Genomic DNA, 24,642 nt, shown 5'->3' on the forward strand with positions numbered 1-24,642 from the left:
ACCCTGTCCCCGTGCCTCTGTCCCTAGTTCTTCCTGCTAGCTCTCGGGCAGATCCCAGGCCCAGGCCACCAGGGCCTTGTCTGTACTCCTCACAGAGCCGCATCTTGGGAGAGAGAAATGGAGAATCCTAGGAGACTAGGCTTCTCCCTGGATTCTGAGTCTGCGATCGGGGGATCCTAGGAGTCTGCAGACCATCCCCAGCTTCGCCTGCCCCTGCCTCACCTTCCTGCCTTGCTTCCTCCTGCCTCCCTTTCCCATGCTCACCACCCTGCCGCTGGGCCTGCGGTTCCTGGCCTGCCCTCCCCGGCCCGGTTTTCCAGGCTGGCCTGCTTTTCCCATTTCCGCTGCTCCCAGACAGCCTGTCCCACCGCACCCTTCCCTCCCTGTGCCGTCAGCAGGCACCTTCTCCCAGCTACTCCCATCCCAGTCCTTTTACTGATCCCTGGTTCAGAACAGACCCCGGCCAGGTCCCAACTGCCGCGGGAGCTGACTAGGGACCGGGGACACCCCCCTCCCCAAACCAGATGACTACATGACAGCATAGTAAGCACCCGAAAGGAAACACAGCCCTGTCAGGACCAGGCAGGGAGCCCGAGAGAGCAAGGCTGTAGGTGTGAGCAGGCGAATAAGGGGCAATTGACTGTTAGTGAGTACTGGAAAGACAAGAGGGAGTGGTGGGGACTGGGGTGAACTAGCAAAGAAAACATGCCTCTCTTAAGAGGGAAGCTACCCTCAGAAGTATGGGCCCAGGTTGTCAGATATCTAGGCTTTTTAAGAGAAGTTAGAAGTATGAGCTTTTACGGCAGCAACTGATTCAAAAGACCTAAACAACACGGCTGTTAGGACCTCCTGTTGGCCTCTGCGAGGTCTTAGGGGATTAACAGCCAGAGGGGCAGGGTTTGCCCCAGCTCCTACGTGAGAATGTGCTGGAGCTGAGGCCAAGTTCAGGGTTCCCCAACCCGACTCTGCTCTGTCTCCCTCTCAGTCAATCTCTATGTCCATAGTCCCCTGACCTTGAGAGGCTGGTGGGAGCCCTGGGAGGCAGCATTCGTGCCTGGCTGGGGTGTGGTAGAGGGGCCTTGGGCCCCTCCATTCCTGTTCTGGGCCTCATCAGAATAGGTGTTCTCCTGGGCAGTGCTGGACAGCACTGAGATGGGGCCCTGGACCATCGGTAGTCCCTTCCAACCTATAATCTGAGAGCAAACATGGGGGTGGGGCAGAGGAGGGAGAAGCACCTTATCATTAGAGTCAGCCATATTCTTCCCAGGGTCAAGTGAGTGTCACCAGACAAAACCAGGGTCACAAACATTAGTGTTTGATCCTCAGTAGGCTCTGGGCCCTGTGCTCCCCTCCAGCGCCTAGGCTCCTGATTCAGAGTCTTCTCCGTCCACTCAGGGGAATCCTGCCCATTCTGTTAGGTTTTGACTCCGTGTACCCTCCATCCCCACCAGGCGTGGACTCCTAGAGTCTTCAGGGTCAGAGGGTGGGTATCCTGGTTCAGCCCTGTGTCTGCTGAGCTCTGACAGCCCAGCCATCCTACACAGGGCACTTGCACTTACAGCCTTCCTGGGACTACCCATTTAATTTCTGGATGGTTAAGACTCATATCACGCTGCTTGCCCCCCAGCGGGCTTGGGGGAGCCACACAGACCCGGGTTCATTCCCAGCCCCGCCCCTCCCTGACTATGTGTCACTGGAGACCCACAATGCCAGCCCACAGCTTTGCACAATGTCGCATCACCCTGAAAGCAGTTTGTTGGTGGCTCTGGGGACAACCCACAAAGAGTTAAGCCGGTCCAGGGCCATCCACACTCCACGTGACACTGGCTGCTGAGCCTTCAGGTCTGCGGTGGACGCTCTTCTCCAGACTCATTCTTTGCTGGTGGCTCATGGAAAGTTTGGCTCCTTGAGCTCCAGGCCCCTCCCTCTGGGACCGAATCCTCGCTGACGCTGGTCCTGCCCTGGAAGGGCATCCAGGGCCGCCCGCCCTTCCTCGGAGCCTTGGCCAGCACCCTCTTGCTCATCTCTGCCTGACCGTCTCCCCCAGGACAGAGCAGCAGCCTGACCCTTTTGGCCACATGAAGGCCTCCTCCCAGCACCCCCACCCAGGATTACTTTTTAGTTAGGGGAAAGAAAGCCTTTAAAAATTTTTTAATTTTATGTTATTTTATTTGCTAAGGTTCACAGCGTCTGTGAGCTGCATCTGTCCGAGAAGTGTAGAGAGTAAGGGCCAAGGCCGACTTGGCCACCACACTGGGCAGAGCCCGTCTCGGTTCCACTGCTCAGGCCCCTCCTTCACTTCTCCGAACCAAACCCATTGTCTCCAGGTGCAAAATGGGGAGAACTGCTTTCCCTTTGCAGGGGAGTAGATGAGAAATGTAGATGCTTAATGCATATTTTCAAGAAATGATCAGTGTTCTTAGAGCGAAACACGGCATGTGGAAACCCTCCTGGTGGGATAGTTCTCATGAGCCTGCTGTGCCTTGTACAGATAAAGAAACTGAAGCCCAGCTCCTGCCTTTAGCCAACCCAGGGAGAAGGAGGGTGTGGGTGGTGAGCTTGGAGCCAGAGACGGCCAAGATGGAGGCCCAGGGCTTGCCGGCCCCTTCCAGGACCATGGCAAGGTGCCTTGGAAGCCAGGCCTCGGTGCGCCTATCTATAAAATGAATGGGTTGGACAGAAGCAGTGTGCCCTACAAAGGTGCCTGGGGGGAGAGCCGTGGGCAAAAGGGAGCCACCTGCCCAATTCAGCCTTCTGCTAGAGATCATCCAACGGAGGGCTTCAGGAAGGGAAGAGCCCCCTTCTTTGCGGCTGGATTCGGAGACTGGCTCCACCTACAGGCTGGAGTTAATGATTAGGAGCCCTGTGGTTTCTCCAGTGAGCCTGGATGCCCTGTTGAACTAGGAGGTGTCGGATGCAGGGTGGGAGTGAGAGAGCAATAAAACTCCCTGGGACCCAAGCCTTGTTTTGACCTTGACTCTGCTGACCCAAGGTCAGGGTCTCACCTCGGGGGCTTTGGGGTGGCTCTGGAGTCAGAGGCAAGGGAGGGGACGATGGTCAATATTGACCTAGCTGAGTCAGGAGAGCAGGATGGGGAAGCAGGAAGGCTGGGGCGGGGCTTGCCGATAACTGATCTTCCAGCCCCAGTGTGATTATGGGAACTGGGGAAGGGGGTGCTCGAGGCTGAATTCCCAAACTGGGTGCTTTCTAAAACTACAGCTGCCTGGAACCCTGCCCGGCACCGACAACGGCAGGGCCTAAAACATCTGCATTTTTAGCAAACTCCCGGGTTATTCTGTGGCAGCCAGCCCAGTTCCCATATTTGGGGACCACAGGTTCAACCCCACTGTAGTAATAATGAGGAAACCGAGGTTCAGAGAGCGGTAGTAGCTCACCCAAAGGTCACACGGTAGGGGGGCAGGGTTGAGGATATGATGATAATTATCTCTTTTCTCTAAAAGTTTTTTGTAAAGATTTTATTTATTCATTTTAGAGAGGAGAGAGAGAAGGAGAGAAAGGGAGAGAGAAGGTGGGGAGAAGCAGAAAGCATCAACTCCCATATGTGTCTTGACCAGGCAAGCCCAGGGTTTCGAACCAGCGACCTCAGCGTTCCAGGCCAATGCTTTATTGACTGAACCTTCACAGGCCATCCCCCCTTTTTCTTGGGGGAAGGAATAACGCACCTGTAGGTAGCTCCATCCAACCCCAGCCACGGCCCAGGGCCCAGGAAGAGGTGACAGGGCCAGGCTGCCCAGAGGGAAGCGGCCTCTGAGACCTTGGCAGGCCCAGATGGAGGAGGGAGGGTGGGGTTCATCCATGAGGAAGGGCAAGGAGAGGGGGCCTTTCTCACAGGACTGGACCTGCCCAGCCTTGCCCTGTGCAAACACTCCCAGCAGCTCCTGCCAGGGGATTTTTCCTAAAAGATTTACTACAGTGCGTCTGGGGAAGGTTGTCCCCATTGCTGGGGACCCACCCACGGCCTGGAAAGGCGTGCCCCCTCCACACAGTTGATTGGGACCTACTCCTCCCTCGGACGTTTCTGGCCCTCCCCAGCCTCGTCCCCAGCCCTTTCTCCCCGACCTCGCAGCCTTTGCCTTTACCTCCCCACACCTCAATTTGTCCAGCACCCTCACAAAACCTCCCAGAAGTTGCTGCCACCTCTCCCTGCCCCTTCTTGGCTTCCGCACACTTTGTGCCTCCAGGTCCAGCCCCCATCCCTGCCTGCCCCGAGCTCTGGTTCCCTCCATGGCTCTTGCTCACTGGAGTGGCTTCAGGGATTCCTGGGGACAGGAGCCCAGGCACAGCCTATTCTGCCAGGCACTCAGAGTGGGAAAGATTCAGAACCTCACCTCCTTCCCTCATGTCCTGGGCCATCCGGGGCTGGTCCCCTCACCATCCGCACCACAAGTGGCTCATTCGTGAATGAAGAGAAAGGAGAGCCCGACTGAGGGTGAGAGCACGCCTGAGGGAGGTGGGGCATGCTGTCATTGCGGAGGTGGGGGCAATGCTCAGCCCCCACAGCGTCCAGCCCTCCCTCATTCGGGCGCCAGCGATCTGCCAGAGGTCTACTCTGTACAACAGGGATGACACCTGCTGCACGAGGCCTGAGCACAGACAAGAGGCTGTCATGACTTCAAGGCAGGGGTCGGGAACCTATGGCTCGCGAGCCAGATGTGACTCTTTTGATGGCTGTATCTGGCTCGCAGACAAATCTTTAATAAAAAATAAAATGAGTAATGTTAAAAATATAAAACATTCTCATGTATTACAATCCATTCATTTCCTACCATTCATGTTCATGGTTGCAGGTGGCTGGAGCCAATCACAGCTATCCTCCGGGACGACACCAAATTTTTATTGGATAATGCATAACGTACACGGGTCGTTGTATGGCTCTCATGGAATTACATTTTAAAATATGTGGCATTCATGGCTCTCTCAGCCAAAAAGATTCCCGAACCCTGCTTTAAGGAGTGCACAGGTTTGCAGGTGCTTGCTAAGGTGACTTCAAACCAGAGGGCACGTGAGGTGGGTAGAGGGGTTGTGGAAGCCCACAGAAGGACCTAGCCCAATGTGTGTTGGGAGAGAGGAGGAGATATCCCAGCGAAGATGCCAGAGCTGTGTCCTAAGGGTAAGGAGATGCTAACTGAGCTACAGAATGAGGGGTAACCAGTCCTCTGTGGTGGGTTTGGAGTGATGAGCAGTAAGGAGGCAGAGACTGCAGGAATAGACAACTGAAACATGACCTTCCTCTCTGGAAGGGACAGAGGGTCAAAGACAGAGAGGTTTCTAAGAATCCCAGTTACTATTTGCTGGCTGTCCTGAGATGGGAAACACAGACCAAGGCACAGGAGGCCCTGGGGAAATCAAGCTCTGACTTGGAGCCCTGGCTCTGTCTTGCAAGAAGCCTTTTTGCCTCTGGATCTTATTATAGTCATCTTCAGAATAAGGCTGTATTAACTGGGACAAGAAGTGTGGTGAAAGGTTTGTGAACTAGAAAAGGTCACGCTCCATTGGATAACAATCATGTTTCAAGAGGAGTTGGTACTGTTTGAGAGTTACAGGATACCTCCGAGGTCAAGGGGAAGCACCCAGAGCATAGTAGCCCCGCAGGATGCAGGACATCCTGTAACCTGCTCCTGTGCTTCCACCTGCTGGCAAGTGTCTGCAATGGCACCCTCAAGCCCTTTCTCTGGCCCAGGCAGGCGATCTAGGGCTCATGAAGGCGGAGCTGGAAGGTCTGGCACTAAGATTTGCAAGCTCCAGGGCAAGAGTGCAAATGGAAGCCCCGGGGTCCCTCTGCAATCAGCTTTGACCTCTGTGAGCTAGGGGCACACGTGAAGGTCCTCACGTGTGTATGTGCTAGGGGCACATACCCCATGACACAAACCCTTGACCACCCCAGGGGCTGAAGATAGACCCCGAAAGTGGCTGGTGCAAAAATTCTGTAGCCCAGGAACATGGTCCAGAGGGGCCTGTGGACCCCAGAAGGCACGTCCCCCTGGCCCTGTGGAATGTAGGCCTCTTAGGGTACATGGCTTAGAGTCACCAACTGCTCTGGTTTACCCAGGACTGTCCTAGACTTGGCACTAAAAATCTGGTGCCAGCAAGCTGGGATACATTGGTCACCCTGTCGGGGTCTGAGGGGGCTAAAGCCTCTGCATCACCCCCTGGCTCGGCCTGAACAGCTCAGGCTCAGAGAACCAAACGGGCCTTTATACAGCCTCTTAATGGACCAGTGGAGCCTCCCACCCCATTCGTCTCTCCAGCCCCAAGACCTATGCCCAACACAGTCCACAGATAGTTTGTGGGTAAAAAGACCCTTCCTTCTCCAAACCAGTCTCCAGGAGTTCCAAGGCCTGGGGTTTATCTGTGAGGTTGGGCTAAGGGGGAGAAATGGATAGGGAGGGACTTCTTCTGTAACAACCTCCTCATTATACAAGGAACTGAGGCCTGGAGAAGAGCGCTGCCCCCGGCCCCTGAGGGAGGCTTTGCTGTTGGCTGTTGGTGGTGACCCCTTTGCTTTTATTAAGGCTCCCCCCTGTGCCTGAAAGCCCTATTCCTGGCTCTAAGGTTGGGGCAGGTGGTCCAGGCATAATCCCACAGTGATTGGCTCAGCCTTGAGCATGTGACCAAATTGGTCCAATCAGAATACAGACCTGGGTTTTTATTTTGCAACTGGGAAAATCTAGAACAGGAAACAAACGACTTCCCAGTGTGTGCTTGGCCCAGAAAGGGAGACAGCAGTGCACGGAAGTTTGTAGCTATTTATTGCACTGAAAACACCAAGAATAAAACAGACGCCCCTCCTTTCCCCCCTCCCCCCCCCCCCAAATAGCAGAAAGTTTGAGCAGTGGTCATTCAAGTTCACAGCCACATATTTTAAAAACAGAAAAGAAAGAACTGAAACAAAACCCCCAACAAAGAGTAACAAAAAAACCAGCACGGGGAGTCTGGCAAACACATCCCCCCAGAGAGTCTTCCCTTGAAGGGAGACAGGAGGCCATGGTCAGGGTTAGCGCCACGGTGGGCATGGACCTGGGACAGCACTTTCCTGTAAACGTATTTGCATGCTGGAACCTAGGTCTTCTCTTAGGTCTGGATTTTTTGCATCTACAGGATGTTTTGAAGGAGCACAGAGTTGACTGTCTGGTGGGGTGGGCTCTGGGCTGCTTTGTCTGCCTGTCTCATCTGCCTCAGGATCACACTGGTGCCCTGTGGTCCACATCAGCTGGCTGCCCACCTGCTGGCCTGGCCTTTGCAATGGGGCCATCTCAGCCTGGGGTGGGGACCTGCCTCCACTTCTCTGGTACTTAGAGAAGGACACAGTGGACAGGAAGTGTGTCAGCAAATGAAAGGCAGGACATTAGTATGTATCATCCAGCTCAATTTCCTCTGGTGGGAAACTGAGGACCAGAGTGGGGAAAGGACTTGCCCAAGGTCACACAGCCAGCCTGGTCAGAGCTGGGAATGGAATCTTAATAACCCCCAAACCACGGCTCTTGTCCCCACAGTCCACTGCTGATAAGCAGTTGACAGGCACCAAAGAGGAGAATGAGGGGGCAGGTGGGGGCTATACTGGCCAGGCTCAGAATGGAACAGGAGTCCAGGCAGTGACTAACCCTGTCAGTTCTCACAGGTGTATTGGGCTTCACCTCACCACCCCATTTGATCCCCCATCAACCCTGCAGCATAAGCTGGGCAGGATTATTCAACTCTTTTAACCAATGAGGAAACCAAGGCTGAGGAAGGGACCAGACTTAGCCTTGGTAGTTGCAGCGTCCCTTGGTGAAGGCCAGTCCTTTGTCTTGGGGACGGCTATGGGAGCTGGTAGCTCACAGGGAGGCAGGCGGCTTTGCTGTCAGGATTCTGGGATCACTGGGCCTTACTGGGAAACCCTTTGGGCCTGGGCAGGCCAAGTGCCCACCCCTGGGCCTCAGCAGCAGGGTCTCTACCAAGGATGGAGGCCAGTGATCAACCAGTTTGAAGACCAGGAGGCCTGGGCAGCTCCTTTCCTGGCCTGTAGTCCCAGCCTGCCTGCCTCACCTGTCCCCAGGGCAGCAGCAATTGAGAGAAGAGCCCAGCAGACGGCCCACAATCTGGGAAAACTCAAAGGTCTGGATCAAACATCCCAATCAGTCCTGCTCCACCCACCACACCCAGGACTCCCCGGAGGTTAGGGGAGTCAGTGCCTCCTCCAAAGCTTGGGGATGTGGCTCCTCCTCCCCTAAAATCCTCCAGAGGGGACAATATCTCATGCTGGCAAAACACGGCCACACAGAGGCCAAAAGCACAGAGAGGCAGCAACATATTTCCGAGTCGGACACTGAGAATACAACCTCTATTTTTTTTTTGTCCAAAATACGTAGATTGGTTTTGCTAAGTGTTTTTTCTTCTTTTCTGTTTTTTTCAACATACTTACTGCATATAAAGTCATGCAAAGAAAACAGTGCAGACAGTAGATCCTCGTGGACGTGCCAAGGCATTCCACTTCAGTCAATCTCAGGGAAGAGGGCAAAAAAGGGGCAAAAAAAAAAAAAAAAGGGAATAATGCGAACCCACAGCTGCAGGACGAGGCATGAAGAGTAGACATTCCAGTACTCTGCTTGGAACAGCAGACACTGAGGGGGTAGATGACGAAGACACACGCTCATGAACCCCGCCAGAGACAGGTGGGGTGCTAGCAGTGCCACACAGATGAGGTGGGCTGAAACCCTGGGATGTGTGGTAGTGAGAACCCCAGCTTGGGAGGCAAGCAAAGAAAAGTCCAGATAGTTTGATCCTGACAACCTCCCCTACTCTCTCTACCCCAATTTACTGTTTCTTATCAGCACTGACATCTGATTCAGTCCTGAAAAGAAACTTGGGACCAAAATTTCAGTGAGGTCTTTCCTGCTGGGGCTGAGTATACCTCGGCCCCAGGTAACCATTGGTGACAAAGTCCATCTCAGAGATGACATTTAAAAAATAAATAAATAAAAGACCTAGAACATGAAAAAACAAAACAAAAAACAAACCAACTACCCCTCCGCCCTCTTCCCGCCTCCCTTCCCAACCCAACCCAGCCTCCTCGCAAGAATTGAGAGGTCTAGTTATTACATAAATATCCATTAACGCGAAATCCATTTACAAAACACACAGGAGCTTGGCTATAAAAAGGCATGCGGTCCAAGTAGAAGTGATAACTAAATGTTGCTTTCTTTTGCCCCCAAAAAGCAATCAGGTTTTCTCCCTCGTAGATGATGAAGCTGGAATTCCCCGGGCCTGAGGGAGGGGTGGAATGAGCAGTTAGTGTTGGAGGTAAACATCAGAGAAGGAAGAAGAAAAGTGGGCGTACCCTGAGAGGACCGCGCTCCCCACACTGAGGGGAAGGGTCAGGCGGGGGCCTGGAGGGCAGGGCAGGGCAGGACCGAGAGGAGGGGAGGCAGTCCAAGGCAGGAGGCTCCTGGCGTCTACCCCTCTCTCACTCTCTCTACCGCGGGAGAGGTTGGCTCAGCGGACTGGGGGTTCATCTGCCTTTCCCAGGGGGATCCCTGAGAGAGGAGAGATGAAGAATCTCTCCACCCCGCCTCTTCTCCCCAGCCCCTGGGCGAGCACACAGCCGGGCATTCTGGTCTGCAGTCAAGCACGCCAGGCCCATGACAGTCAGATGGGGGGTCCTCAGGGCCAGCACCCAGGCCTGAGGAAGCTCTGCCCTGGCTGGGGACAGAGATCGAGCGTGACAGGTGGCAGGCGGGGAGATGTGGCCGTTTGCTCTGAAGACGTGATGGTTTTGCGGGTCGGTTTCCTTGATGCAGTTATGGAGGTGACAGTGCTGGTGGTGGCAGCCGAGCGACATGATTGAGGGAATTCCAGCAAAATCCAAGTGGGAGAACCGGCAGCGACATTCCATGGACAGAGTAGCTCTCTGGCGTGCAGAGCCCCCGCCTGGTCCTTCAGCTGTAAGACATGATGCACGCAGTGGGTAACGCGGGTGCGTCCAAGTGTCCCGTTTCCTCCAGGAACCACCCTGACCGACATCCTCAGATGGAGTTCAAGTCGCCACCCAGGGGACCCGCCCAGTCCTTCTCCTGGGACCTGTAGGCCTGGTCTCCCCCTCGGGTCCCCCCTCTGGTCCTCCCGCCCCCACCCCAGGGCCTTCCAGCAGCCAGGTCCCACTCCAGATTGACACCACCCCATTCCTTTAGCTTGTCCTAATGACAGGCGACTCTTACTGGGGCAGGACAGAGGGCGCCCCAGATCTGTGGAAGTGGACGATCTGCCATTTGCCGTCCCGACGGTGCCAGACGCGGGTCTCCTCCGACTGGGCCGTGCGGGGGATGCCGCCGGCGTCCAGGTACTGCGTGATACGGATGTAGGCGATGCAGGCTGACTCGTCGCCCATCAGGTGGATGTGGGGGTTCAAGATGGTGGTGTGCACAGGCTTGCTGTTCCGGGACCACACTGTAGGCGGGGATGGGAGCAAGCAGAGCAGATGCAACTGGGGGGGGGGGTCTCCTGCCTCCCTCCAATTCCCCCCCTCCCAGCGACCCCCCGAGTGGAGGCCTCTCCGCCTGCCTCGTTTCCAGAGGAGGGGTCTCTGCGACAGGACTCAGCTACCTGGGAGTCCAGGCAGAACTTCTAGATGACTAGGTCATATCCCAGCTCAGATACAATGAATTTCAGATACTCTTCAAGCACCAGGAGATGGAATTCTAGAATCATAGTGTCTCATACACTCAGAAATATAGGACTAAGATGATGATAGAATCAAATCTGTTTAGGCCAGAGTTTCAAACCCAGATCCTTACAGGGGCCAAGCAAGTACATAACAAAGGGGTTGAGCTGGGTATAAGATGCTAAATGACAACGGACCACTTGTCTATGGGTCGAGGAGACAGTTGGGAGTGGTGAAGACTGTGGTGAATAGCTCACCACGTCCCATTGACAGAGGCACCCTGGGCACGGGCACAGCGTCCCTGGTGGTTGCTATGTGAGTAACTGGGATCCATGTTGCCACCCTTTCTGACTTTTCAAGAGAATCTAGAAATCTGGATTTTTTGTGGAAATGTCTCATTTTTAATTATTGGCATTTAATCCAAATTGGAAACATCATGCGGGACACATAAAACATATGTGTAGTCCTGATATGGCTTGGGGGTGGGTCCCTTGTTTGCCACCTCTGTTGTCAACATGTAGAATTATGGAAACCTGGGGAAGACTGTAGAATCTTAGAGTCTTGGAATTGTAAGGATGGTATTTGTAGTCATGGGGTGATGTCATGAAACTTTCCAGAGTTAGGGAGAAATACATTGCACTTATAATCATAATAGAACTGACAAAAGTATCTGAAACTTCTTTCTCTATGGGAAATATTATCCACCATCATCATCATCATTATTATTATTAATACTTATTTTGATTCTAGGAACTCTTCAGCAAGATAGAAAACAAAAGCACAGACAGACACTGACCCAGGGAGGGGCTGGACAGGGGTCACGGGCATCTTGGGCTCCAAGGCAACCCTCATGTTTCTCCTTTGTGTAGCCCAAATGTGGGTCTAAACCCCACAGAGAGCACATTGCCACCCTTGCAGATGTCAGTTCAAGAATCTGAAGGATTGAAAAGCTCCCGTCTTCGTCCCTACCATCTCTGATTCTGGTGCTCAGCCCTATTTGTGAGTCACTGATTTCCTGAAACGTCTAAAATGTCTTCTTGTTTTTTCTTTTTCAGGACTACATAAAGCCTCCAGTAGTATCCACCCTAACATTATAATCACACTCTACCCAGGCTTTGGATAAAGAACTCAAAGTCACTGAGTCTTAGATACGTAGACTAACGGACTGTTACAATTCAGTGCTTGCAGAGAGAACGTACAACTTTTGTGCTCTAGGCTTGGGGGTGACCTCCGATGTCAGCGGTCACCCACTGGCCCCCCTACAAAAAGCAAAAAGGCCTCCATAAGCATCCTTGACAGCATCCAGAGCTGAAGGCACTCAAGATGGTCTAGTTCAAAGCATCCATTTAGCAGATCTGGAAACTGAGGTCCAGAGAGGCAATCTGACTTGTCCCAAGCTGGGCCAGGTTCTGAAAGAAATGCAGTAGAACCTAAAGGAAGGCAGTCTCCATGTGGGACAGAATTAGAACAATCTAGAACAATCCCAAAAGGGACAAAAGGAGCTTAGCATCATTGAGGGCACAAGGCCTTGTTGTTGATGAGGGTGTGGGCTCTGGGGGTTCTTTGTAAAGAAACAACCACCCTAATGTGGTGTCTCTTGAACAGACCGTAGGTTTTCAACATCCACCATCGTGGATAGCATGGGAGAACCATACCAGGCCCTTCACAGGGAAAGGTGCCAGCAGTGAGCTGTTGCTCTGGGTCTTGCTCTCATGGGTCCTTTTGACATGACCAGATGTTCATGCCTAGAGTTTAAGGGGCCAGTGCTAGGACGGGGCAGACTGCCTGGACCCAGGCCAAGGGCTAGCATGGGCTTCTCTGTGTTCTTTTCCCTTCTGATATCCCTGAGTCAGCTCAACCTAGTCTCTGCTCTGTGAAGACTGTGGACTGCACACCGGGGAACCAGCACCCCCCGACGACAGGCCAGTAGAGAGATGGCTGCAATGATCAGACAGGGAGCTCTAGGGTGATGGGGACCGCTGGGGGTCCAGCCACCTCTCTCCATATGGGGATTCAACTTCCATTGCTAGCTGTGGAGAATCAGAATTTGATTGGTCAAGGAAAAAATGCAACTTTCTTTTTTTTGAGAGGTGTTCTTGAGCCCTGGTATTCTACAAGATTCAGTCAAATTGGATGCAGACAGGAGTGCCCCCAGGTGCTGGCCACTGACACACTGGTGACAGGGACAGGACGTGGAAGGGAAGGGTGCTGGAATGAGTCAGAACTGGGGTCTGCCACCGATATCCTGGGTTCCTTTGGACAAGTCACTTCCCCTCTATGGTCCTCAGTTTCCCTTTCTGTGTGATGAAGAGTTGGACTAGATCCTACTTCAGTCACGTACACACCATACCACATTTATTTTCACCTGCAAGCGCCACCTGCACTTCATTAAAATATTTCCTTAAATCAATTCCCCTTATTAATTTATGTACATTTATTTTAAAAGAAAACTTTCTGGCACAATCGTTAATGAACAACCAGCATCACAGAATACAATTTTAATAAGTCCAGCGGAAACGACATGAAGTTACGTAATCCTACCTCCACGCTCCTGCCCGCAAGAGATTTGAGCCTGAGACTGCTCTCTTTGATAAAGAGGGAAATTAGAAAGTGTTAAGACACGGTCCGGACAAACGAGCACCCAGCTGAGCCTTTCCCCTTGATGAAGCCAGATGTATGGAAAGAGAATTTAGAAAGGGACCAGCGTCCTCACCGTGAGAACCAATGTGGTTTTGAGCAGTGCCCACATGCACCGGAAATCACCTAGTGAAGCCTCAGTGGGTGTGTCACTTCTCAAGGCCTTCCTCCGAGTCCTGAGATGCACGATCCTAACTCGCATGTGCTTTGGCTCACCCCTGTCTGACCCCTGGCCAAGGTGAGACACGGACACAGGCAGAAAGCACCCGAGGTCAGGCCCAGCCTCAGCCCCCAACAGCCCCCGCTTGCAAAGCTGCTGTGTCTCTCCTGCGGAGGAGAGGCCCAGAAAGAACGGACATGCGGACAGAGACCTGGACAAACAGGCAGGGCACAGCAGTGTGAGCACGGGGCCTCTCCTCGCCAGACTGCCCACGCAGAGGGGGCGTTTGCATAACAACCCACAAGCCAGCTTGTGACCAGGTGGGCAGCTGGGGTAGTCCCAGGTGTCAGGATGACTGTGACTTCTGTGTGTGCCCTTGTGGGAAGGCTCCCTCATCTGTAGGGTGACGGGCAGGACAACGCCGGGAGGGCTTGTCATGCTTCTCCCAGGTCCCCATCCTCAGCCACAGGAGGGACAATCATTAATCGGATGAGCCAGGGTCAGGAGAAGGAACCAAGATGGTACCAACCCCTGTCCATAAGGGAGCTTCTTCTTCACTGGCCTCCGAGCCGCCCCGGGGGCGCTGCCCGCCACCCTGCTGTGCCATCGGGCGGGACATGGAACGAGAGCAGACAACAGGCACCCCAGACAGAAGGAATTGCTCACGGTTTTCAAAATAGAATCGATGGAAGTCCAGGCCCTCAACCAGGTTCCCCAGGGCCTCGGGTTCGAAGGCTGTCATCCCGGGGTCACACATCTTCCTGGGGGGAGGAAGTCAGAGGAAAGAGGGGCTGGGGTGGCCTCGTAGATGCACCCTCTAATCCAGGGGCCTGGACCCAAGGCAGCTGAGCCTGTAAAACTGGGGTGATGGTACCCACCTCACAGGATCAGTGAGGCTGATGGATGGGAAAGGGGCTTGCGAATTGTGCAGTATTGGGGGCATTGCTGACTGCCTGGTGCCATTTAGAACTGGGAAGCCTGGGGTTAGGTCCTGGCTCTGCCATTTTCCCAGCAGGTGGCTTAACCTCTCTGGGCAAGAGCATCATGGATATTGTGCATTTGTGCCCTGCACGAGTCAGCCTGGATGCTTCTCTCCAAACTGCCTCCCATCCTCCCATTCCTGCCCAGGGCAGCAGATCCATGGGGTGGGCGGCAGGAAGAGGGGTGTCCTAATTTGTCTTTCTGGGAAGGGGACCATTTAATTCCTGCTCCCCAGGAAGGTCTGTCCCTGGAGAAGGTGCATTTTGCTACTTTAAACAAAAAGATGCTCTTTTGCAGGGGTCGGGAACCTATGGCTTGCGAGCCAGATGTGGCTCTTTTGATGGCTGCATCTGGCTCGCAGACAAATCTTTAATAAAAAAATAATAACGTTAAAAATATAAAACATTCTCATGTATTACAATCCATTCATTTCCTACCGCTCATGTTCATGGTTGCGGGTGGCTGGAGCCAATCACAGCTGTCCTCCAGGACAACACCAAATTTTTATTGGATAATGCCTAACGTACACAGGTCGTTGTATGGCTCTCACGAAATTACATTTTAAAATATGTGGCGTTCATGGCTCTCTCAGCCAAAAAGGTTCCTGACCCCTGCTTTCTTGTCAGCAGCGGCCCCTCACTGTGAGCCTGCTTCCTCTTCTGTCAGATGGGGAAAATGGCATCCCACAGAGCAATGCCTGGGAGGAAGGGGACAGGGCCAGGGACCTCTCTCTCTGTGTGTTTTCAGGGCAGTGTTCCCATCCAGGTCTCAGTCTTCTGGGAGACCTGACGGGTGGGTGGGGGAAGGGGAAAAGTGTTTCCCCCACTGCCAGGTCTTCGCAATACAACATGTACTCCTGTGAGGCCGACAGTTAAGCCAGGGACAGATAGTACCCCAGGAAAAGCAAAGGTCCCAATTTGGGGAGGAACTGGAGACAAATGGAAGAAGTATCAGGCCCAGCATTCTCTGAGCTGAACACCATGGCAGGTGCAGAGCTCTCTGTCTCTGTGTTGCCCTGACTGGGGTCCTGTCAGTGTGATCCCAGATGACTCGCTTTTCAATTCAGGGCCTCAGGGATTCCAGGTGGAGTAACCAGGGGCTAGGGGCTGTGCTCAGACCATATGGGATGCTCAGGACCCTTCCAGTCCTCCAAGTCTAGGGGTCTGAGCTCTGAGAGCATCTGGAGACTGAGCACCCACATTGGAGAAGACCCTCTCCAGGTCTCCGGGCATCCCTGCCTCTGAAAAGCATTTACTCCAACTTCATTCTTAATGTAGGGAGACCAAGGCTCATGATACAAAGGGGCTTAGCAAGGGTTACACGGGGCCAGACTCAGAACACCACGGACCCCAGAGGGGTCCGAGCTTAGAGTAAACTACAGATGTCTGAGGAAGTGACATCACAGAGGTGGGAGAGGTCCCCATAAATGGCACTGGGAGGCTTGGGATCCACAGGAGCCACCTCTCATTTTCTCCTTTTCTGGCTGTGTCCTACCAGAGCCACTCTCTGGCTCTCCCATGGCCAATTTAACTCTTTCCAGGGATGGCTGCAAAACCCGTTTAACAGTGCATGTCCATGCTTTTCTGCAACACCCAGTGCACACACGCCTGGGCACACCTGTGTGCACACAGCACAAATGTGCATGCATGGACAAGTGCATGCACACACACGTGCATGCAGCCTCAGTCTCACTCTGCACCTCCAAGGTCCTGTTCCTCCAACAATAGCCAGTAGATTGCTGGGGCCACCCATGGCTGCCAAAACCCTCCCACAGTGCCCACTAAGCCTTTGGGAGACACTCTTCAGCTCCTGGGCACTGTGGAAACCAGGAATAGGATGCCCAAGCAGCAAACCCAGTCAGGTGGTTCCTACCTCCCCTGAACCCAACAGGCAAGGGTCATTCTGCCTTAGTTGGCAGCTTTTGTCCACCAAAAAGCATATGTGGGAGCTCCTTGTCAGCCTCGGCCAAGAAAGAGATTGAGGCCTCTGCCCGGAATCCTCCCTCTCCCTGGAGCCAGCTGACGGCAGGTTCAGGGCCTGCTTCAGGGCCAGACCAGGAAGGGTGTGTGGGTGGCCACCAGGGGGCGACCTAGCTCAGCCTTTGCACACAGCTGTCCTTCCATGGGTTGGCCCAGGTGTGCAAGGAACATCGTACACCCACCTGTTTCATTTTAAGTTATTTTTGTGCACACTGCCTTATTCCTAAGGGATTTAAGGTTCCACTTTGAGGGTTTTTTTGCTCACCCTTGCTCAGTGGAGGTACACACCCTATGGATTCCTGCCCACTCCTGCCCAGCTGAGGTCAGAGGTCTGAGGAGGTCCAGGGTGAAGACCCAGGCCCATGTGGCAAGATTAAGGAGGGACCTGTCTCCCTCCCCTCCTCCCCAGCTCATCTCCTGAGGAGGAGGCCGTGCTGGGGTGGAGACCAGCCCCTCTTTTCTTGGGGAAGCAAAGGAGCCTTGCTGGAGTTCTTCCTGGGGAGCGAGATTCGAGGGGTAGGAGGAGCAGGACTGCGTACAGAGAAGCATCGTGAGCAGAAAGCTTAATAAAAGCATAAAGTTGGAACCCGAAACAGAAATGTGCGTTTATTCCAATTCATAGCACATGCAGAATGAGTGACCGAGGGTCAGAGATGAGGGCCCCAAAGTTAGCCATCAGTCCCCCCCACCCCACCCCAAACAACAATCCAGGCAGGACATGCAGGACGGGCTTAGCCCACTCACGTGTAGGACTCAAAGTCTCCATTGCTTATGGCTTCAATCAGCTGCTCTGTCACTTTTATAATCTCCTGTTTCCGCACTGTAAGGCAGGAGGGGACACAGAAATAGCAGCAATCGTGACAGTCATGAAGCACCAACTGCCATTTCCTGAGTCCTCGTCGTGCGCCCGACCCTGTGCTAGGACTGAGGGCCTCATGCACATTGTCTCGTTTATCCTCATAGTAGCCATGACAGGTAGGTACCATTGCTCCCATTTCACAGAAGAAGAAACTGAGGCCCAGAAAGGTGAAAAGGGTATGAAGTTTCCCTCAACTGCAAAGAACAGAGCCAGTGTCTAGCTGGCAGCCTCTGCCTCCCAAAGCAGCCATCATGGGCATTCTAACCTTAGGCCTGCTTTGACTCCAAAATATGCTTCCTGATCACCTTGTTTGACCCCTTGAATCAAAACAAGGTCAACTGGGTGGTTGGCACTAGCAGCTATGAGCCAGGGGCTCTCCAATGGCCCCAAATGGGGCAGCTGCGGAAGGTCTCTGGGCTTACTCATCCTTTAGGGAGGGGGAGCTTTCTGCTCCATTTAGGTGCCTGTAGGAATCAGGCACTAAGCTTTCCAGCACTTTCTAGACACAATGAATCCAGAACTTTCTAGGTGACATGAGTGAAGCACTGAGATCAAAGCCTGGCACACGTAGGTACATGGTGTCAGTGCCATTGCCTGAATCCTCCCACATGGGTGCCACATCTGCTCATCTGACACCTGAGGAGACTGAGCCTCAGTAATGAAGGAATTTGAAGTCAGATGTCCTAGCTCCCAGAAGAACAGTCCTACCAGAAGTTTCACACGGGTTGCCCCAGGACACCCCTCCTTCTCCCCCCCCCCCCCCCGGCTCAAGCTTAGCTCCAGGTCTGGTCAGCTCATTGGCCCATGGAGCAATCTCAGGTGAAGTAGATGGGCACATTGCCCACTTCTCAGACTGGGAATGTGGCAGAGAGACCATGCCTGGCCGAGGTCCTGTCCCTGCCCTTTACCTCACCACTGCCCATGACACCCCATGCTAGCTCACACCAGGGAGCTCCCCTGGACCTAGAGGACACAGAGTCACAGAACGGCCAGGCTGGAAGCATCCCTGGGAACCAAGGACTCAGTCTCCTTATCAAACTATTGGGAAAACAGGGGTCCAGTAAGGGCTTGTGACTGGGCCAAGGACACAGAACAGAGAGGGTGCAGAGTTTGGCTCCAGCCCAGGGCTTTTCACAGGACCCTGGTGCCCCAGCATGGCCCCTGACACATTGGGCTCATTTGCCTGTATTCTGCCTGTTCCCCGTCTCAAATACGAGCTCCCTGGAGGCTGGGCCATGGTTGCCCTTGCCCGCTGGACCCCAGGAGCATGGAACAGGCCTGCCCCCATAGGAACTCATTCTTTTTTAAATTTAGAAATGAAATTTAATAGGGAGTCATTGATCAATAAGAGTACACAGGTTTCAGGTAACATCTTCATAGCATTTGAACTGTTGATTGTGTTGTGTGCCCATCATCCAAGGTCAACTCATTTTCCATCACTGTATATTTGTCCCTCTTAACTCCCCTTCCCCCTGCCCCTTACTCATGGTAACCACTTCAGTTTTGTCTATGGGAACTTGTTATTAAATAAAAGAGTGTACCAGGCATTGTGCTGTGTGCTCAGCCTGCGGAATCTTGAAGGCTCATAGCACAACCTCACGTGGGTATCACTTCCACATCGAAGACATGCAAACTGGAGGTGAGAGAAGTCAAGCAGCCTGCACTGGTGGTGGACCAACCGCCCAGTGTTTGCGGCTCCAAAGCCTATCACTCTCCTCTATACCACAGGGCCCTCAGGGCCGGGGCCCCTGCCCAGAACAGCTCTTGTCACATGGTGGGTGCTCAGCAGACAGAGCAATTATCATCTTCCATGTCTGTTACCACCATGAATGATGAATTATTTCTCTCTTGGCTCCACCAAGAACCACCAGGGCTGGGAGTTAGTCCATCTTAGACCATGAGCCTGCCAGGTCATCGAGGACTTTGCCTGGGGCTGGAGCAGAGGTAGGTGGCAGGAATGAATAAATGAATGAGCAGATGGCACCAAACCAGGGTCTGGAGCTGCTGTCTCTGCCCTGTTCCCTGGAATTGCCCAAGTCACCTGGTGGCCTGTGTCCCTGGGAACCCACAAGCCCAGCCTCCTGGTCAACTCTGCCATCCTTCATGGCAGCTGGAGACTGAGGATGAAGGAACCCCTCCCTGCCTGGAGACACCTCATTCTAGCCTCTTCCACGCGGAACCAAAGTGATGACCCACGGCGAGTCCACGTGCTCATGGCAGGCCCTGGGACCTGTGCCATCCACTTTACCTCCTCCGTTTTGACTTTAAGAATGTTTCCAGTTTGACATTTCATGAGCCTGTGCTCAATGCCCTGTCTCGGGTGGGCTGCTTCTTACTGCCATCTCAGAAAGGCTAGCAAAGCGGTCCAAGACATGGATTCCATAGCCGACTCCCTGAGTGCGGATCCTCGCTCGGCTTCTTAATAACTGTGTGACCTGGGCAAGGGACTTCTCCCTGCCTCCGCTTCCCCAGATGTATAATGGAGCTATTAATAGTACTTACCTCATAGGGTGTTTCTGAGGATGGTGTGAGTTAAGAATATATCAGAAGAAATAGCTGATACATATGTGGTCCTCACGAAGATCCACCTACTGTTCCAAGCCTTTTATATCAACTTCGTTATGTAATTAATGGCGCATTATGGAAAGCCTGGCACTCCATCCATGAGAGCTGGGATTATTATCATGTGCAAGTCTCTGAATTGAAAGTTCCTTCTGAGGATAGTCGCTAACAGCTAGGGCTGCTTCCCACCAGCCTAAGAAGTGATGATTCGGTCTTGATTGGCATTTTGGGGCTCGCAGCCCCCTGGGCAGCCCGCTGCGCTGTTGGACAGCTCTCACCATTGGTGCCTGCCTCTTTCTTCTTTCAAGTTGAAATCTGTCCCCTTAAAAGCTCCAAGTTATAGTTGTGGTCCCTTTCTACCTCTGGGGCCCTGCACTGAGTACCTGCTCCCTTGCATTTATGCCCTCCGCCTCCCCCCACACCAGTCTTCTTTTCTCAGGGCTGAAGGTCTCCAGGATGTGGTGTGTAGGATCTGACTCAAGCTAGTCATTTACTCTCCAAAGGTCTTTGAGCTATCTGGATGCCTCGCTGAATGTAAGCACACAATCCGAATGTGGCTTGGATGCTACAGATGATCAGGTCTAGGGTAGCACTCTCTATCCCCTCCCTATTCCAGACATCATGCTTCTATTAATGCAGCCAGTGTCTAACTTGGCTGTGCCTCCAGCCACTCAGGATACCATGTATGCCCACAGTAGAAGACTAGTGGGCAGAAATCTCCCTATCTTCATTCTCTGGGACACAAGATCTGAGAGTTCGGTGCTCCTTAAATCTGGAGTAATTCACTCTGGTTCCGGGCCCCTTCCCTGCCCTCAGCAAGCCTATTGCTGCGTGAACCATCCATCCAGCAGCTGCACAGGAGCAACTTGGGGCGTTTCTCATCTGCCAGGTATTCACCCAGACAGTCCAAAAGTGCTCCCACAGAGATGAGAAAGCTGAGGCCCCAGAGAGGTTAAGGCACTCTCTCAAGGTCACACAGCATGCCAAGGTTGAAATAGAAACAGCATTCTTGACTTATATTTTCCAGAATTTCCCCGCCGAGATTCTGAGGCAGCCCTTTGGGTTGCAGAGGAAATGAATTTTTCATGGAGCTGCCCAGGAGGAGGTCGGGGAGTGGGGAGGAAGCCTGGCGGAGTCCAGTGAGACTCAGAGGGCGAGAGGCCTGTGCACAAAGCCCGAGGTGCACTGAGATATTAATGTCCCTTTCTTTGCCCAGGGGAAAATGTTCCCTGGAGGATGACATTTCTAATCAACTTTAATGTTAGGTCAGAATCCATCCCACCAGCTGCTATTCTCACTTAGAGAGAAGACTTAACAAATTAACACCAGAACATAGTTCTCTGGAAACTCTCTGAGGCTGGGAGTAGCTGAGGGAGGACCTAGGCTCCTCTTTCCTTCCAAACACGGAACAGCTCCTGGCTGAGCCGGCGTCTCTTTGGGCAGACATGGCCTTTTCCATGTGGGAAACTGAGGCAGGGGAGGGGATCCCAGTTCTGCTACTAATAATCCAATGTGCCCTTCCTTCTTCCTGAGACTTAGATTTTTCCTCCTGGAAAAGGGGCCTGGATGAACTAAAGAAAATTCAAGACGCCACAAATTTTTCCACCCTATTCTTTATAGTGCAGAGAATTATGATGGTGAATGAGAGGCCTCAAGGATGCAACCCTGACCTTTCACCCCAGGTGGGAAATGTCTTTGGCAGCTTACATTTTGTATTAATAGTGCACACAAATTTTGTATTCTCTTCCAAACATTTCTCTGTCTGTTTAATATGTAAATATTTGCTTTAAAATAATCTTTCGGTAAAATCGGTGTTCCAAAAATGTCATGTGGCTTCCTGTCAGCCACAAGCTCTAGTTTAAAAAAAAAATTAAGATTTATTAAACAGTTATCATGTGCCAGACAGTATAAGCACTTTGTATGTAACCTCTCATTTCATCTTTACAGCTATCCTCTGAGGTTGGAACTATTATCATTACCTATTTATTGTTAAGGAAAACGAGGCTTAGAGAGGTTTAGTAAGTTGTCCAAGGTCAACCAACAAATGGACCTCAGTGAAAAAGCACAGAGCTAGCTCACCTCCATGGTCTCTGTTTGCTCTGAGAGCAGGATTATGAGGCCACAATGAATCTCCTCAAAATCCCAATCTTATCATCGGGACAGCGAGCCTCAATAAGGGACCATCTTAGAAATGCCAGCCCTGGCCAGTTGGCTCAGTAGTAGAGTATTGGCCCGGCATGTAGATATCCCAGGTTTGACTCCCAGTCAGGGCACACAGGAGAAGTGCCCATCTGTTTCTCCACCCCTCCTGCTCTAACTTCTCTCTCTCTTGTTCACTCTCTCTCTTCCTCTCCCAAAGCCATGTCTTGAATGGTTTGAGCAAGCTGGCCCTGGGCACTGAGATAGCTCCATGATCTCTGCCTCAGGAGCTATGAAGAGCTCGGTTGCTGAGCAACGAAGCAACATCCCAGATGGGCAGACTATTGCCCCCTAGTGGGCTTGCTGGGTAGATCCCCATCAGGGCGTATGCAGGAGTCTGTCACTACCTCCCCTCCTTTCACTGAATAAAAATAAAAAGAAAGAAAGAAAAAGAAAAAAGAAATACCATAGCTTAGCCTAACACAAAACTATAGAATTAGAATCCACAGGGCCAGAGCCAGGGCCAGGATGTGGTTAGAAAATCTTGAAGGACTTAGAGTGCGAACTTGACCCTAACAGGGAACTCTTCTTCAAGACAATGTATTTTTAAAGATTGGCACTACTGCCATCATAGAAAACTGATTTGCTCTAGTGCCAGGCTATGACATTGGTGCCCACGCCCATCCCCCCAGCTGGGACTGACCAGAGAGGGACATTCACAGGGTGGGGCTGAGCTTCTAGAGCATCCGGGCACAGTCAAGAGTAGTCATGGCATTTATTGTATCAAAACTGCCTTAAAGCCTGAATTGCAACTGTGTAAAAATATTACGTAAGAAAATGCTTTTTTCCATCATTGTATTTTTTTTAGAGATAAATTATCTAAACTACTGAAAAGTGTCTAAACTGGTACAGCTGTGATCTCTCCAGGTCAATAGCGTTTTTCTAGACAAAGACTCCCAGGCCTCTCTGACACATGCCCTCATGTGAGAACCCTGGCATTCGCTGGTCTCCCTGTCCTGGGGGGACGAGGAGGGCTGGGTGCAGACAGAACACAGACGTCACCAACTCACCCCAGGATTTAGTGTCCCCTGACGAGAAGTCAGCACTCCATCCTTCCTCTAAGCCCTACACATGGTTTCCACACACCAAGGTCTCCAGACTGGTGCTTACAAGCCAGGCCCTGGAGCCACACTGCCTGGGTTCAAATCCTGACTCCACCCTTACAAGCTATGGGACCTGGGGACAATTGTCTCAACTGCTCTGTGTCCTGGGCTATAGACTGACGTTAATGACAGCACCTACTCTATAGACTTGTTATGAAAACCAAGTCAACAGAAAGCACTTCCAGTCTAGCCCACAGCATCCCATAAAAGACCGCTAGCATTCCTATCACCATCCTCATTATTTCCTCTCTTACTATCCGATCACAGTTGTCTGGCGGTTTGCTCCCCTGGCCCTCTGAGGACTTTTGAGGACTGCTGGCCACCGGCCACAGTCGTTCCTGCATCCTGGGCTGCTCCGAGGCGGGGTTTCCCACACTCCCCATACGACGGAACTCGACATTTTTTGCTTTCTCCTCCCTTATGATCATTACTTCCTGTTTTCAAACACAGCACACTTAAAAAAAGAAAAGTGCAAAAACACTGACTTCTAAAGGAAAATGCATACCGCTGTGATACATTTATGAACTGAATATGTTAAATTAATTTTTTTTCTGATACGTATTCTTCGGTGTCATTTCTTTAACCCTGCCGGCACGAGTTTCGTTTCAGGGCTCGCGGCAGGTGACCAGCCACAAAGAAACGTCCGATGTCACAATTCTGAGAAGTCATGGACGGTTGAAACTGCTGATGGTTGAAAAACGTACAAACATCTGTAATTAGTGGAAAGCACCCCTGCGCCCGGCGATAGCGGCAGCCTATCAGCAAACGCCCCGCCCTTCCAAAGCTAACCCTTAAAACATGGCCTAAGACTGTAGCCAGGGCTGCTTGCATTTCTCGAGACAGCCTGGCCGGTTTTTTCTTTCTAATAAAGCCTGATCCTCTAAACCAGGGGTCTCAAACTCAACTCAGCATGTGGGCCGCAGAGCAAGATCACAGCCGTTCGGCGGGCCGCACTAGGTCTACAAAAGGCAACTTTTACGCAACACTTTTCTCACTGCAGTTGAAAACAAAAAAAAAAATCAGTACAACAAGCACAATCGTACATGCAGTTTACTGCGGGCTGCGAGTTTGAGACCCCTGCTCTAAACCTTTCGGTTGCCAGTCTTCTTTACAGTCTAACATTTGGTGCTGAAACCCGGGACAGGGTACTGGCTGCCTGGACGATCCCCCTTTGCCGGCCAAGCTTACAACCGGGGAAGCGGTGGACAGCGGCAGCTCGTTCCAGGCTTACTCCCTGATTCTGCTTGGACATGTGATTGTGGGTTGACTGGCCCGCGGGCCAACACTATCCCGAACCCCTGTCGACCCAGAGGCAAGGATCTCTCGGTTTCTCCTGTATCCGGTAGGCTCCCTTTATTCCTCCCAATTAAACCCTTAATTCTCACGGGCCGAGATTAGGGAGGACACTACTCTGGGTGACTTGCCCCTACGGATTACTTAAGTCCAGGCGTCTGGCCACGTTGCCCTTCTCTTCTCTGGAACCGGGCATCCCGGTGACAACCGGC

General features: G+C 52.4%; 1 protein-coding gene across 2 annotated transcripts in view; it reads right to left on the minus strand.

Annotated features, from left to right (window-relative positions):
- Positions 1 to 9,210: 9,210 nt before the first annotated feature.
- CAMK2A (calcium/calmodulin dependent protein kinase II alpha) overlaps positions 9,211 to 24,642 on the minus strand; it is a 63,267-nt gene continuing 47,835 nt past the window's right edge. For both annotated transcript variants that reach the window (XM_066344474.1, XM_066344473.1), the window contains 4 exons: positions 17,159 to 17,234; positions 14,121 to 14,215; positions 10,215 to 10,443; positions 9,211 to 9,939 (listed from right to left, as the gene is read on the minus strand). In XM_066344474.1, the coding sequence (XP_066200571.1) occupies positions 9,936 to 9,939; positions 10,215 to 10,443; positions 14,121 to 14,215; positions 17,159 to 17,234 (404 nt within the window). In that variant the 3' untranslated portion in view covers positions 9,211 to 9,935. The remainder of the gene's footprint in view (positions 9,940 to 10,214; positions 10,444 to 14,120; positions 14,216 to 17,158; positions 17,235 to 24,642) is intronic.

The sequence above is a fragment of the Saccopteryx leptura genome, chromosome 6 (genome assembly GCF_036850995.1).
Source record: "Saccopteryx leptura isolate mSacLep1 chromosome 6, mSacLep1_pri_phased_curated, whole genome shotgun sequence".
Classification (NCBI taxonomy): Eukaryota; Metazoa; Chordata; class Mammalia; order Chiroptera; family Emballonuridae; genus Saccopteryx; species Saccopteryx leptura.